The 17,228-nt window shown below is 39.0% G+C and overlaps 1 protein-coding gene across 5 annotated transcripts in view; it reads left to right on the plus strand.

The window, feature by feature from the left end:
• The window catches only part of mtmr4 (myotubularin related protein 4), a 52,680-nt gene that overhangs the window by 24,948 nt on the left and 10,504 nt on the right, over positions 1–17,228 (plus strand). For 4 of the 5 annotated variants that reach the window (XM_057821312.1, XM_057821314.1, XM_057821313.1 and 1 more), the window contains 13 exons: positions 1,569–1,685; positions 7,434–7,463; positions 7,841–7,923; positions 8,073–8,239; positions 8,402–8,498; positions 9,682–9,795; positions 9,862–10,061; positions 11,124–11,252; positions 12,459–12,570; positions 14,866–15,061; positions 15,192–15,377; positions 16,660–16,830; positions 17,022–17,176. In XM_057821312.1, coding sequence (XP_057677295.1) covers positions 1,569–1,685; positions 7,434–7,463; positions 7,841–7,923; positions 8,073–8,239; positions 8,402–8,498; positions 9,682–9,795; positions 9,862–10,061; positions 11,124–11,252; positions 12,459–12,570; positions 14,866–15,061; positions 15,192–15,377; positions 16,660–16,830; positions 17,022–17,176 — 1,757 coding nt within the window. The remainder of the gene's footprint in view (positions 1–1,568; positions 1,686–7,433; positions 7,464–7,840; positions 7,924–8,072; positions 8,240–8,401; positions 8,499–9,681; positions 9,796–9,861; positions 10,062–11,123; positions 11,253–12,458; positions 12,571–14,865; positions 15,062–15,191; positions 15,378–16,659; positions 16,831–17,021; positions 17,177–17,228) is intronic. The other variant, XM_057821311.1, reaches the window with a different exon arrangement.

Here is a 17,228-nt window from a genome sequence, read left to right on the forward strand (position 1 = left end):
AATGGGTGACACATCTGTCAAGATTAAACACTGATGGCACATTGCAAGCTTTTATTTCAGGTGAATGAAAAATCACTTAATCTCTGTACTGATTTACATTAGGCAAACGATTACGCGATTAGAAAATCCAGTACAGTAAAATGTTTCACACCGAGATTTATGCACAAGTCCTTTTGGATGTTTTACTCTTTTATTGCATTCATGGGCAAAACAATTTGGAATTTTTAACACAAAATTGGAATTGTATTTGAAAAAGTGTTTAAAAGTATAAGTGAATATAGATTTTTGCAGACTAATATCAATAAAATAAAAATATATAAATGAAAATAGCTGCATAATTATTCACCCCGTTCAAGTCAGTACTCTTAGGTGGATCTTTGGCTTCAATCACAGCACTGAGTCTGTCAGTCTGTCAGTGAGTCAGTCTTGTACATCTGCCCACTGCAATTTTGCTCCATTCTTTGCAAAACTGCTCAAGCGTTGCGTGGGTATTGGGCATGAACAGCCCTTTTCAAGTCCAGCCGCAAATTCTTGATAGGAGTTAGGATTTTTTTTTATTTTTATTTTTTTTAAACCCATTCCCGTGTAATTTTTGCAGTATGCTTTGGATCATTGTCTTGTTGGAATATATAAATCTTTTCCCAAGCCGTACTTCTCTTGCAGACTGAAAAATATTGTCCCCCAGGATATCGGTATATTTTGCAGCATTCATTCTGCCGTCTATCTTTACAAGCCTTTCAGGTCCGGTCGCTGAGAAACATCCCTACAGCATGATGGTGCCACCACCATGCTTCACAGTGGGGATGGTGTGTTTTTGGTGATGTTCAGTGTTTGGTTTGATAGGTACTGTATATACTGTACAGTATAAATTTGTAGTTTGAATTTTGGTATGTTGTCCCGTACAAAATTAGCTTTGGTCTTTTACGCTTTGTAACTTATCAAAACGGCAACAATACAGTACAATTTATTTATTAGTTCTTGTGCAGAAATATCCCTCTACTGTAGTCTCACAAAAATCCAGAGAGACATCTGCTGATATAGAGAGCTTAAAGTTAAATTGACATCTACAAGATTAACATTTACACAGATTTTTCTGTTTGCACTTGTATGATACGATTTTGACCCTGGACAGCATGTGTTTCGTCTAGTTTGCATGTTTCCCCATTCTTGGATTTTCCCAGAGTAGTTGTTACAAGATCAAATGTTGCTTATAGGTGGTATTGTTGTTTGTCTCCTTTGTTGACTGGCAACCAGTCTGCAGGATAGCTGCCTTACATCTTGCCCAGAGCTGAATTCTGGAACTCCACATAAACATGGGACTGATACTCGTTAATGTTCAGTCTAATGACGCTTTCAATGCCAAACGGCGAAAAGTCCTTATCAATTTGTAATGTTATGTCAAACAATATTTATTGTGTGTTGTACAGCAACGATGTGTGAAGATACCAAGCCCTCTCGAGAACCTTCATTTCCTACATTATATTCTAGGAGTCTACATGATACAAGGTGCTGATCTATTGCTTTGTTACTATTTGTGTTATAACAATCTGTGTATTGTGCCTTAACAGGTCCCCTTCCCAGTTCTTCAGGGGGAAGGGGTGGAGTATCTTGGCCATGCAGATGAGGCTGTCATTGCCATTTCTAACTACAGGCTCCACATCAAGTTCAAGGAGTCAGTCATCAATGTGAGTCTATCGCAAAGACTTATAGTAACTCACCTCAAACAACTACAGTACTTATCAATCAACTCAAAGGGCCAGGTCGCTAATCATGTCGTATGGTCATCAATGTAAGTCTATCGCAAAGACCTATAGTAACTCAACCCAAACTACTACTGTACTTACTGTATCAATCAACTCAAAGGGCCAGGTCGCTAATCATGTCGTATGGTCTGTTAGTTCTTTATAGACTGGGGTACCATTGCGAGTGCTCATTACTGATCGAATGGCTGTATGATTTTATATTTTGCCACTTGAGAGCACAGCATTTGAATTGTCACGTTAACAAAGCACTCTAAATCCAAGCAGACTTTTGTACTATATTCAGTTGTCGTAATCCTGCTCCTACCCAAATCCTTGGGACATTTTCCAGAAAGGCTGGAATTCTACAACAGATGGCAAGCTTAAGGAAAAGTCAAACTAACAATGTCCATCATACTGACTAGGTACTGTGGCGCTTGAAACATACAGGTGCATCTAATACAGTAAGAATTAGGGATGTCCCGATCTAGGTTTTTGCACTTGCGATCCGATACCGATATTGTTTTGCACTTCCGATCCGATACCGATACTGGCCGATACCGATACCGGCCTATCTGAGCATGTGTTAAAGTTTAAAGTTATTTAGCCTCCTTACTTAGTTGCCAGACTCATGTTGAAAAGGGTTTTAGTACTCTTGATAACAACTCGCCAGCTGAATTAGGTGAGTTTGAATATCACACAACGGTTGGTAATAAGAAACTGACCTGTTTATTCAGTGACGAACACAAAACATTATAAATAACAAACAGAAATGGCAAAGTCAGTCAGTAAATCGTGGAAATAATATTGTAAACTGTCTTAAAAAAGCAAAACACACAAACAACCTCAGTGGAAAATCCCACAAACCCCCCCAAGCTATTAGATGCTTTTAATGTTTCGTGCATTAGTTACAATAATTGTATAAAAAGCCTCTCGGGTTTAAATAAACGACTATTTCAGTATCAAGTTAACATTTTAAAACAGTAAATAAAATACTCAAGTCCCCAGTCTGTATCATCAGCTTTAAACTACATTCAATTCATTTAATTTTGCGAATCAACTGTTAAAGTTGTTAAAATTGCTCCCGTTATTCCATAATTTCCCTTCTGTCTACTTTCAACATGTGAAAGTTTTAAAACTGTTTTGAAGATAGATTCAAGTCAAGATTTTGCCGATTTAGGAGTATTTTAGATAAAAAGTTAATTAGGTTCCCTTGGAAGGTTCACAACAGCCTACTAGGGCAGTCTCCTGCTTTTAAATGGCGGCTGTTTACTAACGCGTCTAATTTTCCATACTTCAATGTTGCTAACGCCGTCGAGTCTGTCATTTTGCATCTAGTTCTATATACATATGATATCCATTATCTATAGTAAAACGATGGTGACGTAGTTTGTAGCGGCTGTCAGCAGCAGTCAGGTATTCTTGTGTTTTTTTATCCAGCGGCATGAGTTGAGCTAAAGCCGTGAGTCGAGCATTGGCATTACCGGGTCTATGACAAGCATGATGTTTACTCTCGGGACGCAATGCAGTCCGTTTCTCATTGCGTCCCGAAGACAGCGCTGCGTATTAGTTCCGCTTAACTTGACATATTTCAATAATCGGAATTTGGATGTTTGTGAATCGTTCTCGAATCTTCCACGGCTGAATCGCGCAAGGATGTAATGACGGCTGGGCATGTTGTACCGTGGTTCTAAGTGTTGGATGGTGCATCTTTACTCACTAGAGATGATGGCTCGTGATCCAGAATGAATTCTTCGGCAATGACTCTTGTTATTCCCTGCGCTTTGGGACTGTCGAGTGCCAGTTTGTCACGCATAGCAAAAGTTTCTGCCAGTGTTAGTTGCGTAGGACCTTTCTTTTTGTCTTTGGTTTTCTTAACATACTCCTCATATTGTATGTGGTGGTATTTCGCTAAATGCTTGATTAGGTTGGTTGTATTAAAACTTCTAACAGCTTTACCACCACGCTTGACTTTATTGTGGCATATGTTGCACTCTGCCTCTTCGTCTTTGTCGTCCTTTGAGGTGAAATGATCCCACACAGCTGACATTTTTACCGATAAAGTCGGTAAATTGGGAGACGGTAATGTAGTGTGTTGAAGGTGTGCCATAAAATGCGGACCGGATTTTAGGGAAACTGAAGCAAAAACTGGAATGGATTATGTAAATCGGTGCGCTGGAAAACCCGGATCGAAATTTAAAAAGTCTGGATCGGAATTTTTCAGTGTCGGCCGATCCGATACCGATGCGCATTTTTTTGCCCATATCGGCGTCCGATCCGATCCAAATATCGGATCGGGACATCTCTAGTTAGAATATTATTTTTAAAGGGAAACTCAGACATAGACTTATAGGCTCTCTAGTAAGCCACAGTTGTTCTCTTTTACTGAAATATGTTATTAGAAACACATAAAATATTGCCATTGATTTAAAAATCTATAATATTTAGTACATGTTTTGACCTACGCAGGGTGCCATGTTTTATGCGTGCAATGGAGGCTCGGGGTGATGACGTAGATCAGTGGTCTCCAAACTATTCCACATATAGCCGCAGTAGGGTCAGGATTTCATTCCAACAAAACAAGACAACACCTATGCACCAATCTGGTGTCTTACAAGCGTAATCAGTTGATTGCAGTCAGGTACTGCTTGTTTCAGCAGAAACTTAATTGGTTAAACTGTCGGTACTCGATGGGTTGGAACAAAAACCAGGACCCACATTGGCCCTTGAGAACCGGTTTGGAGAGACCTGACGTAGATTGTCACAGTTACTAGACGAACACTACCGGGTTACTCCAATTTCTTCTACGCGGCGAGATGTCCAACAGATGCGCACATCGGTTTATAGCGGCGAGTACTTACTATTTGTGTTTTTATTAATTCTTTTATTACCTATTTATTGCCTCAAAATACTTTTTGCATGGGTTTTCCTCTCATACTTTTAAGCGTTGTGTTTTCTTGTGGTAACTTTAAAGCAGATAGTTGATCTGTTGACCACATTAGTCACGTAGCATATTTAAACCACCCTTATTTTATATAACTATGTTTAAGTATTTTCTGAAGGGATCTTTAGTATGTTTTGTCTGTAGGCATCTAAACAAAACAAGCTGAAAGCGCACGGTGGTACTTTGGGTGTCAAATTCGCCTCTTGTAGGACCTTTTGGAAGAACACTGTTTTTGTTTTTTTTCCGACTCTCGTGTCATCCCGTCTTTCCTTTTCATTTTGCTTTTGCTAATCGTTTTGTGAAATATCGACAGTGCTGTCATGCTCTCGGTTCAAATTGAAAGGTTGAACAGATTACTGTTTATGTCGCTAGAGTCATACTCTGGCAGCGTAACCATGTGACATCAACAACAATGGCAACCTACTAGTTAAAGTAATTTTACAAATTGAATAACAATGAAAACATCAAGAGGGATTTCAATATCAACTTATTTTAACTCATAATAACATTGATCTTTTAAGAACTACAAGCCTTTCGATCAGTGGATCCCTTTAAAAAGCTTCATTTTGCAGAAGTTTCAGAATGTGCCATATTTTTGCTACATAGAGGCAAATTTAAAGCTTTTATTTTTACAAGTTTTAACTCATTGACTGTCATGGACTGCAGGAGACGTTCAATCATTTGGCTTCCAATCATCCTTTTGCTGTGAATTTAAATTAGTTTATCACTGGCAGACGTCCTATCCATTTGAAATGGGAGGGTGGCAACGAATGAATGTTCATTCGCTGCCACCCACCCACAGATCTATTGCCGTCCATGGCTGCCAATTAGTCAAGATTAAATTACAGATAATGAAAACCTTGTAATTGAGTATCTCAGAAATATTTAGACCAATCAAAAATGGATGCTATAAGCACAAATGTCACTCCTTGCGAAGGTTGAGAATCCTCAAGGCTGCAATTATCCCTGTTGCTGGAGCACCTATTCAGACCACAATTATTCCTTCCACTTATTCTGTCACTGTGATTAGGTACAGCACTCTGGAAAAAAGCAGCTTCTTTTGCGAAGACCTTTCATGGCTGATCCTCGTTGTCTCTTAATTGCAACATTCCGAGCTACTCCAAACATTAAAAGTGACCCAAGAGTTGTTCTCACGCCGCCATTTTAAGGAGTGTCTCACTTTTCTTAAACGAGCATCAAGGAGCTTCAACAGGCTAGCTTTCTGTAAATCGAGGGACCGCTGCTGTATACTCTGCGGATGTCTTACAGATCCTTCCTCTTATTTCAATCAATGTGTAATGATTCGATATAATGTTGAGTTTTACTTTCTGAAATGGCTGACAAAAGCATTGAACATTTTTCACAATATTCTAAGTATACGATGCGGCTATAGATGAACTCTTGAATGAATGCAAAGTATCCTCAACCTTTACCCCACACTACCATTTACAGGTTAGCCTCATTCTTTCAAGCTGTTTTGTTGCCCTTTGCTCCTGTCCATGTTTGTCTTTCCCTCCATGATTTCAATTGCAAGGTCATGTGTTCACGCGGCAAGTAGCACACTGTGTGATCCACTTTATCTGACATCCTTCAAACTCATGATTTCTCCCTTTTAACTCATTCACTGCCACACTTTCATTGCGATGTAGGTTATTTTATTTATTTTAAATGCAGAAGCCATAGAATCCTAGAAACCCGATGAAAAAGTTTTTGTAAAACAAACTGAATGGTAATTTGATTTTTTTTTTTTTTTTTTTTTTTTTTTTTTTTTTTGTCGTGACAATTCTGTCATTGAAACATTGGTCTATAAACTACCAAAAAAAAAACTAACGCTTTATAAGGAACCCAATCAACTCTTCGCTTGCCATTGACGACCCTGGACGTCCAATTAGCTTTGACGAATGTCACTGACAGCGCTAGATGTCCACTCCATTTTAACTGGGAGGGTGGGTGAATAAATCCATGTTCATTCGCCCCTCCCAGTCAAAATGGATTGGACGTCTAGCACCGTCAATGAATGACGGAATGTTCATTCACTCCTTCTCAGTTAAAATGGATTTGACGTCAAACGCCGTCAATGGTAAGCAAAGAGCTAAATGCTATGAGAGAAAAAGTACAACATTAATGTTCTTGTGAGCCAGTTTTTGTTTTATTAATTTCATATAGTTTTGTTTTTGTTTTGTTTTTTAATTAACATTAGTTTCTCATTATATGTAGTCATGAAAAATATATATAAGCAAGCAATGATTATAAAATTATAACTGAGATCTGGCGTCACATATGTGTACATCACATTTTGGGTCATGTAGGCCACACTTGTATAACAAATGTAATTTGTGGCCTTCATGACCCAAAATGCGATGTCCACATATGGGGTTGTTACTTTTATTATTACGGTATTATTTAATTATCAAAAATAGCCACTTGTCGTACAAAGGGTTAACAATACTGCTTCCAGTGGCGAAATAATTATGTATTAGCAATTTACACTTACTGTGAGCATTGCTACCTTACCACATGGTATGTCAGACATGGGTTTGTATTTTTCAGTGGCATTTTTATCAGTTTCCACACACACAGCAACTACAATATTGGCCATAAACATTTAGATTTTAATTGAGTTACTCGTCGTTGGCAGTGAATGAGTTTACTTGTCATTCTTTATTTTTCCCTGGTTTTAATTATTTTTCCATTTCCTCCTTTCTTGTGGCCTTCCTCTCTGTGTGCTCCATGTTGTCGGTGTGCTTTAGACCTACCCAGATGTGGACAATGAAATATCTGTGAGTACCTCGTGTTAAAACACCCTTTGAACAAGGTGCCACAGATGTGGTACATTTGCATCACACTGCAAGGACACTTGGCATTTTATATCAGTAAAAACGATACAATACTAAAATTTCCTTCAAACTTGCTCAGGTATTGTGCTGCAATAACAAAAACACCTGATTTATTAATATCGCACATTTATTATTTCATAGTGTAGATACTCGTGTGGATCAAATCGGGATTGTTGTATTTTTTTGTGGCTGAAGCCTTGAACCGTCTAGCGTAGATTAGTGTATTCCACACCCAAAAGTGGTAATCTGAGCAGTTGTGCAGTCTTTTCTGTCAGTGGCCCACCACACTCATTACACCTGCTCTTTGTCTCCCCCTTCAGGTGCCCCTCAGGCTGATCGAAAGCGTAGAGAGCAGAGATATGGGCCAGCTGCACATTATTTGCAAAGATTCCAAAGTTGTCAGGTAAAAAAAATGGAATGGGGAAATTAGACAATGTTTTTTGCCCAGTAGTAAGTCTCCTGCTATTCTCAGGTGTTGTGGTGGTATCATTATCTTAAACCTCATCAAAATAAATGGTCCTTTTTCAAAAGTCATTTTATTTTGTGTTACAGATGCCACTTTACAACATTCAAGCAGTGTCAGGAGTGGGTCAAGCGTCTAAGCAGAGCCATAGCTCACCCGTCACGCCTCGAAGACCTCTTCGCACTTGCCTATCATGCATGGTGTTTGGGAGGCAGTGCTGATGATGAAGACCAGCATGTTCATCTGTGTCGCCCAGGTCTATACTACGAATAGCTATTCTATTCTACATGAATGCACACACACAAACACAAATCTGAGTAATGATTACTTTTTTGACCGCACATTTTGACAAAGACCCTTTTGAAAGTGCTTTTTTTTTTTTCTAAAGTGTGTGTGCCCTTGTTCCTTTTGTCTGTAGGTGATCACGTGCGTCAAAGGATGGAAATGGAGGTCAAAAGGATGGGCTTTGACACGCAAAACATCTGGAGGGTGTCGGCCATAAATTGCAACTATAAGTAAGTCGCATAAATTGGACTATAAATCGCACAGCACTAAATGATAAGGGTTTGTTACCTCTGTGAATTTGCCCCCCCCCCCCACCCATCAGATGCAAATTTTTATAAAAAATGATGTTAATCGTTTGTGCTTGTTTGTGCTTTAAAATGTTTCGTTTTATTTATAGTTTTGACATTTTTTACAGCATAAACCTAGCATAAATGACTGGAACCATTGCGGTTCTGTTCCGCCGTAGATGGGTGGCTGTGTGAATTCATCACACAATATCTCAGTACCTCAAAAACGATAGCAGCACAAACAAAGCATGAACGATTGACACCATTTTTAGCCATTTTCATTCAAAATAGGGGGCTGCTTGACCTCAGATTGACCTATAAAAGAATTGTAAATATCTTAAAAACGATAACTCCACAAACAAAACTTTTTACAGCACAAATAATTGACATAATTTTTAAATAAATTTGCGTCTGATGGGGGGGACCAACTTCACAAAAGGGGGCTCTCTGATTAGCATTCGTTGTTGTGGACACTTCTTGGCCTCGCCTTATTTGACCAAGTCTAGTTGTAAACATGCATACTGTATGCAATACAGAAAGACAGTTTGGGCCTTGCCTCAACAATGCCACATCACCCTACATGAGAGTATTTATTGCATAAATACTGTTTTTTCTACATTTTCTTGCGTTAAAAAAACTTTGTTAAAATAGTATTTTCAATTTAATTTATTCCTGTAGCAAGTAAAAACAGTCTTAAAATAAGTGTGATGAGATTTTTTCACGAGAAACTACACACATATTTTTGTTAAGAATTATATTTTGTTTTTTAAATGTAGAAGGAAACCTGGAAGTAAAATTGGCACAAAAAAAATAGAATCTTACCGTTCTTTCATAATCATTACAACAACTACAACATTAACTACTATTAGCTACACAACAATTCATTTGATGACGCATTTTAAGTCTTTTCCCTCATTTGTTGACAGGTGATTTAACATTAATTCTTTAGCTGCCATTGATTATGCTCAACGTTCAATCTCTTTTGACTGGGAAAGGTGAATGAACGTTCGTTCATTCTGAAACATGAACAAACCGAAAAATGAACACGCGTTGTCAGTGGCAGTCAATGAGATAATGGATGAATGGTTAATACAATGTAAAGTTACAGACAACATTTTATCTCCAGGCTGTGCTCCAGTTACCCACAAAAGCTTCTGGTTCCAATATGGATAACTGACAAGGAGCTAGAGAGTGTAGCCTCATTCAGATCCTGGAAAAGGATTCCCGTGGTGGTCTACAGGTATGCTGATTATATCTCATTTGGATTTTGTTAATATCATTTTTTGATGCTGATTGATACTTCCAGACACCAGAAGAACGGGGCAGTAATCGCACGCTGCAGCCAGCCAGAAATCAGCTGGTGGGGCTGGAGGAACACAGATGATGAGTACCTAGTGACATCCATTGCCAAAGCTTGTCAAATGGACATGGGTGCCAAGGTTTCCTGTGTTGGGGCTGCCTGCCAACAACGTGGAGAAGCTCCTGACTCATCTGACAGTGATTTTGGTAAAACATCCTGATTAAAACTCTTTAAAGGACTGTTTCTGGTTGGCAATCCATTTGAACTGGGAATCATTCGCTGCCAGTGTCTCCGTTTAGATGGATTGGACGTCTGTCGCCATCAATGGCAGATAAAAAGTTATACTTTGAAGGTTTACAAAACACAGAACCTTTGTCTTTGCACTATTTCCTATTGCATTGATTACTCTGATGGACACCTTATGTTGGGTAACAGCTACCAAAATTTAAAAAATTGATCAAATGAGCCAGTTTGATTTTTTTTTTTTAAATGTGGGTTTGTGCAAAATTTTATATTGTGATGGTCTTTAACTAATGGTTGCAAGGGATATTCCGAACGAGTGTGGCTGTTAAGCAGTGCATCTTCTTCAGCGCCACAATATATTATTCATTCACATGGATGGCCGCATTGAGGAAAAAACAGCAGATATGGATATTCAGTATCTTTTTAAATGTCTCATACTTTCTTGATTCCCATTTTCCCTCTTAACTCATTTGCTCCCAGAAACGTAAAAATACGTTCTATTTTTAAATGCTTCATTGTCCCAAAAATGTATTTATACATCTTTTGCGTTTTTGTTTTTTTAAAGAAGCATCTATAGCTTTCCGCTCTATCTGAGAAACAAAAAACAAAACTCCAAACCCATTGTAAAGCAATAAAACTGGCCACTGGAGGGCAGTAGCACATTTTGTAAGACCCGCAACCCGATGCAACAGCAATCAAAGGCCGGCAGCACGGTCGGACCGCTGGTGTCATGATGCCAGGCGGCGGACGACCGAACAAAACAAACGAGAGGACGCTGAAAGAAGAGAGTCCAATCTTTCTTTTGATGGGTTTCATGTTTATATAGCAATAGAACAGAATTTTGTGTGGGCCTTGCAAAATCTGTCAAAATTCAGTAAAACGGCCGGGAGTGAAGGGCCTTGCTCTGGTGAAAATGGCTGGGAGTGAATGAGTTAAATTGGATTTTCTACTTTCCTCTGCCTGCTTGTTGCATCTCATACCACTGCGTAGTCATGTAAGCCATATGTTTTTGCCTATGTTGCCAGACTCCTCACTTGCCGGCAGCTCGGTCTGTGACGACAACACGGTACCACAAAAGCTGCTTATTTTGGATGCTCGATCTTACACCGCTGCAGTGGCCAACCGTGCAAAGGGTGGCGGCTGTGAGTGTGAAGGTGAGTAATACAAATTGGTCATTTTACCCACTCTATCATATTGAGTCAAGGGCGTAGGTTTGATCTCAATATTGGTAGGGATGATATAACAGCATAACCTGCATGTACACTTTTTGCTGGAGTGGGACATTAATAATACCAAAAAGATTGTTGAACGTGGGTCAGGGCAACATTTCTCACGAATACAGTATGAACCTAGTTAATTGATAGGTTAAATGATCAATACATAATAAATCTGTATTGACTTATACTAACTTTAATGTATATTGGTTCAGGTAATACAACGTTCGCTTCAAACCTTTGTTTTCAAAAACTACGGAAGTAACATTTTGAAGTGCAAATTCATTTATAAAAAAACAAAAGAAAAACATTCTTGGATAGCTCCCCGTTTTTTTTTTTTTTTTTTTTAAATTACAGGGACTTCCACTCTGAAGCCATCGCGTTGCTTTATCGTAATGCAGTTAATGCAATCAATGATCCGAATGAGGGACGGCTAGCTTAACTTCGTTGTTCCTTGTGGAGGCTGGCCTGACCACAGTAGTTTTGCAGGTCACAAAGTTTAATGTTATGCTAGCTCTGATGTAGGTCGGACTTTCAGTAGGAAAATTAGTGGTGTTTCCACCACCTCCACAACATTGACGTCTTTTTACATTACTTACAGTGGCTGCTGCTGGCGAAAAAAAAACTTCTAGTGTCCCTCCTCTTCGAACTGGGCGGAGGAGGCGGAATGTTGTCAAAGTGAAACTGTCGCGCGTGTGTCTGTGTGGCGGAGAGGGGGGGTTCAAGTCATCAGCCAATCAAACGTGCGTTTGATGGGGAGAAATTGGACCGGCACATTCAGCAAGTTGAAAAGGGATAAATATAAGTCTGAACTTAATAAAAATAATTCACTTAATAATGGTAGGGTTTATTCTATCCTTACAACATATGGGAAGACAATCTAAATTGCCTATATAACTACTCATTACATAATGCAAATAAGGTGGCTTAAAAGTTGGTAGGGACAATTTGAGCATCCTGAAATGTTGGTAGTGATATGTCCCTACCGTCCCTATGCAAACCTACGCCCTTGTTTTGAGGAACTACTGCATTGGCAGAAAAATCATAAATTATGTTTATGTTGTATAGTGTAGATTTCAGAATAGTCACAGATCTGAAATATTCCATTATTTTTGAACGGTAATGCTTTACATTATTTGTGTTCAGAGTATTACCCGAACTGTGAGGTGATGTTTATGGGAATGGCCAACATCCATGCCATACGGAATAGTTTTCAGGCCCTAAGGACCGTCTGCAGTCAGATACCTGATCCAGGAAAGTAAGTGGATCTGTTTGACCTTTTTCTCTGAGCGTGGTGTCCCCCTGTTTGTTCCCTCCCCCATGTTAATGCTCTCACCCCCACGGAAAATCCAAACTGCAAGAGATGAGGAAGCTGCCCCAGGTCCAGTCTCATTCCTGCTGAGTGGGCCAGCTGTCTGTCTGGTCACTCAGACATTGAAGCCATGTGTCATGTTTGCGTTTACCACAGTGTTTACTTGAAAATTGGACTGCGTTCTTTACATCTAGGAGGATTGTTTTACCTGAAAGCTTGTTGGCAGTGATATACAGTGATCCCTCACTACTTCGCGGCTCAACTTTAGAACCTTCAGTGCATCGCGGATTTTTATTCTTGTTATAAGAATAAAACTGTTCTAAAAATATTTCTGTAATAATACTATAATATAACAAATAATACGTCACATCTACGTATGTATGTACACTTACACACACGTATTATATGAGAGAGCATGAGAGAATGAATGTACAGTATGTATTTGTATTATACATTATGTACGTTTTTCATATTAATATTTTATTTACAGGTTTCAAGCTATTCATTAGTGTTCTAATGATATGCATTCATAGAATTTTAAATACAGTTATTGATATTTATATACACAAAAAATTATATGTTAAAAATTAAAGGGTGACACTACTTCGGTTTTTCACTTTAGGCGGTTGGTTCTGGTCTCCATTAACAGCAATAAGTGAGGGATCACTGAATACACTTCTTGTAAATAAAAAAATAAATAACACTTACTATACATTATGCTAACTTGAGAGCTTAAGTAGCCACTTTTTTTAGTACCGTAATTTTTGCACTGTAAGGCGCACCTGACTTTAAGCCGCCACCCACCAAATTTGGCAAAAAAACGGCATTTGTTCACACATAAGCCACACTGGACTATAAGCCGCAGCTGTCCTCACGGTATTATGGGATATTTACACCAAGTATTAACCTGTAACACTTCATTTGACAGCGGCATCATATGACTGTCATAAAATCAAGTGAACCACTATGAAGCTTTGGACCAATTGGATGCAAAGCTTTATTGCTTCAAGAAGCTTCATTTGGCCATCACTGCTCCCTTGGGGGGGGAGACAGTTAACCTCTGCTGCCACCTGCTGTCAACACTGTTTTTGTGCAACATGCCTCCTAGCATGCATTGCAGTGCTACAGATGTAAATAAAAATCAAAATTCATGTTCTGTGCTAATTATGTCTTCAGTTAGTGTTCTAGTTGTTTCATTAATTGCTAGCTATAGGTATTTGGTAACACTTTATTTGACAGTGGCGCCATAAGACTGTCATTAGACAATCATATTCTGGCAAATTATCTTACTTTTGAATGGATGTAAAAGATCCAAGCCGGACATAATTGGAGTTAGTGACATAAATTGACATTTAATGACATCTGTCATAAGCATTCAGTAATGCCCATTATTGTGCCATGTCATAATTATGACGGTCTTATGACTGTCTTATGATGCCGCTGTCAAATAAAAGGTTACCCCAATAAATCAACAAATAAGACGCACTGGACTATAAGCCGCAGGATTCAAAATGAAGGAAAAAAGAGGCGGTTTATAGTCCGAAAATTATGGTATTCATAACTCATTTACTTAAGTCTGGTGTACTTAAAATTTTGAGTTCCTCCTAGTTAAAGTAAACAGTTAACTTAAAATCCTGAGTTCTGCTCAACATAAATTCAGCTTCATAAATTCAAGTAAGTTTTCAGCAATAACTTTGCAAGTTATCCATCGAAACTTGCAAAGTCAAGTGTTGCTAATAGAGATGTCCTGATCACATATTTTTGCGTCAGAGTGCGAATCACTTGATTTTAAGAATACAGAATCCCGATCCGATACAGAAAAAAAAAAAAAAGTCTTTTGAGCAAAAGTTCCAACCATGTTACTGTACTGTCCTGTATACAGTACTTCTTTTTCCGCTTTTTCCGGGAGTGTTGCAGAGTATAAAACGTCTATATTTTTCTTTTGGCAATGCCATTGTATTTCTGGATTATTTTGTTACTTTTTAGGCCTTAAAGTATATCCTTTACTCTGGATTCCGAGCCTGTGAAAAATGGCCCGATCAGCCAGATTGCCGATCACGTGATCGGATCAGGGACATCCCAATTTGCTACTGCTTTATAATATATATCGCACACAGACAGTGTAGGTCTTATGTTTTGTCTATATTTCTATTGGATTAAAGACATGATCAATAACTGCTTTCAATATTTTCATAAAGCGGCCTTGTCTCCAAAAGTGATCTGGCTGTTCTTTTTCCCCAGCTGGCTTTCGGCTCTGGAGAGTACCCGTTGGCTGCAACATCTATCTGTAATGTTAAAGGCGGCCACGCTGGTGTGTTCATCTGTGGAGAGAGAAAGCCGTCCTGTTCTTGTGCACTGTTCAGACGGATGGGACCGTACACCACAAATTGTTGCCTTGGCCAAGATATTGTTGGATCCATATTACAGAACACTAGAGGTGGGTGTAGTTTTATCTGTAACCACATGAATAAAACACTGACACGTGATGCATATACATAAGATTAGGATGGTTATATTGTTCCACATTATCATGACCTCACGTGTAGTGATAAGCATGCGATTCACAGGGTTTTCAGTTGCTTGTGGAGACCGATTGGTTGGACTACGGTCACAAGTTTGGGGACCGCTGTGGCCACCAGGAGAACACCGATGACGTGAGCGAGCAGTGTCCCGTCTTTCTGCAATGGCTCGACTGTGTTCACCAGCTGATCAAACAGTTCCCATGCCTGTTTGAGTTCAATGAGGCCTTCTTGGTGGGTGATCGGCATGCACCTATTTAACTCTTTATAGGGCCCTCATGTATGTAATTGACGGCGCTAAACAATCCGATTCATTTAGACTGGGAGGGGCGAATATTAGGGGTGTGCCATCTTAGGCACCCCAGGATTCGATTCGATTACGATTCAGGGTGCTTCGGTTCGATTATTGAACGATGATCACGGTACTCACGAAGATCGCGATTATCACGATTACCACTATTATCGATGCATCGTACATTACTAGTTAATACAGTAGCCAAACAAATTTATGTCCATTGCTTATCTAAAATATCCTAATGATTCAACAGGAACGATGGAAACATGCCAATACAACAAAAAGCTGCCCTTAAGCTGCTTTTCTATTCAATTTGATTTTTTTCAAGAAAGTGCAAAAACATTAACCATTTTAAAGGGAGTACTTATTTCTCTCAACAATACAATAAAATTTACACAGTTGGAATGAATCCCAAATTTTCTGGAAACAAAATGTCTTTAGAAATAACTTCTTTTAACCAATATACTTTGTTTTCACAGATTTCTGTGCTATTTCGTATATTTGTAGTGTTACCGCTGTACTTAATCATGGTTTTACATGTTCTGCATATGAAATACACGTTAGCAAATTAGCTAATTAGCTTAGCGCTCCACGCAAACTATTAACATCTCAAAAACAACAACAATAAAGGCTAAACACTACAAGAGGGTTCGTCTACTCACCTCTAATAGATGCACACGGGTCTTAGCAACACACTCAGGACATTTTTCAATTGAAATGACTAATGCTGCACATCTACAAGACAAGGAGCAACGAACTATCTCTCTTCCCCTCTTGCTCTAAAAAATAACTTGCGCACAAAAGCGCGACTGCCGGGTCGTGCTTCTGTACCTTCCTATCTCATACACAAATTTATTTTCCAGTCTTTTAAAAAGGAGTAAATCTCTCTCTCATTAACAGGCAGCATTCATCATTACGTGCGTGCACCCGTTAACGGTGCCCTGGCGGCAAATGTGTCTTGAATTTCGTTCTGCTACGAGCGGCTGCCATAAAGTTATGAGGGAAAAATCATCGTTTTTGAACCTTTATGAATCATAATCGAATCGTCACGTGTCGAATCGCGATGCATGTAATAATCGATTTTTTTGAATTCCTCTAGCGAATACCACTGACTGATCTGTAGACTAGCTTTAAAAGAAAAAAAAAAAAAAGACCTTCTCACTTCACTAGCTTTGCCATTCTGCTGTAATTCTTAATGATTATTAATCTGTCCTTTCTCAGGTCAAGTTGGTGCAACATACATACTCATGTCTCTATGGTACTTTCCTATGTAACAATGCTCGTGAGAGGGAGGCCAGGAACATTTACAAACGCACCTGCTCCGTTTGGTCCTTGCTTCGCACAGGAAACAAGAACTTTCAGAATTTCCTCTACATCCCAAGCCATGATATGGTCAGTTTTATACAATTTTTGTGACTGTTTTCTGTACACTCGATACCAGAATCTTTTCTATAACATGCTATAGAACATAGCATTTGTTGGCTTCTTCCACAGTGGTAGATTGTTCCAGTGAAATTCTGCCCTCTGCTGGTTTTGAGTGTGACATGTTGATAGCGTTGGCTTTCTTCCTGTTTGACTTCAAGGTGCTGCAGCCTGTCTGCCACACACGAGCATTACAGCTGTGGACAGCAGTCTACCTTCCCACATCCTCTCCCTGCACTGCTGTGGATGACTCTATGGAACTCTACTTGTCTCCGAGTGTCACAGGGGATGAACTTTCTTCTCGCTCCCTTGATAGGTACATTGTCATGATCCTGCATTATAACATCAACCACAGACTTCATAACCTA

This window comes from Corythoichthys intestinalis, chromosome 18, assembly GCF_030265065.1.
Source record: "Corythoichthys intestinalis isolate RoL2023-P3 chromosome 18, ASM3026506v1, whole genome shotgun sequence".
Classification (NCBI taxonomy): domain Eukaryota; kingdom Metazoa; phylum Chordata; class Actinopteri; order Syngnathiformes; family Syngnathidae; genus Corythoichthys; species Corythoichthys intestinalis.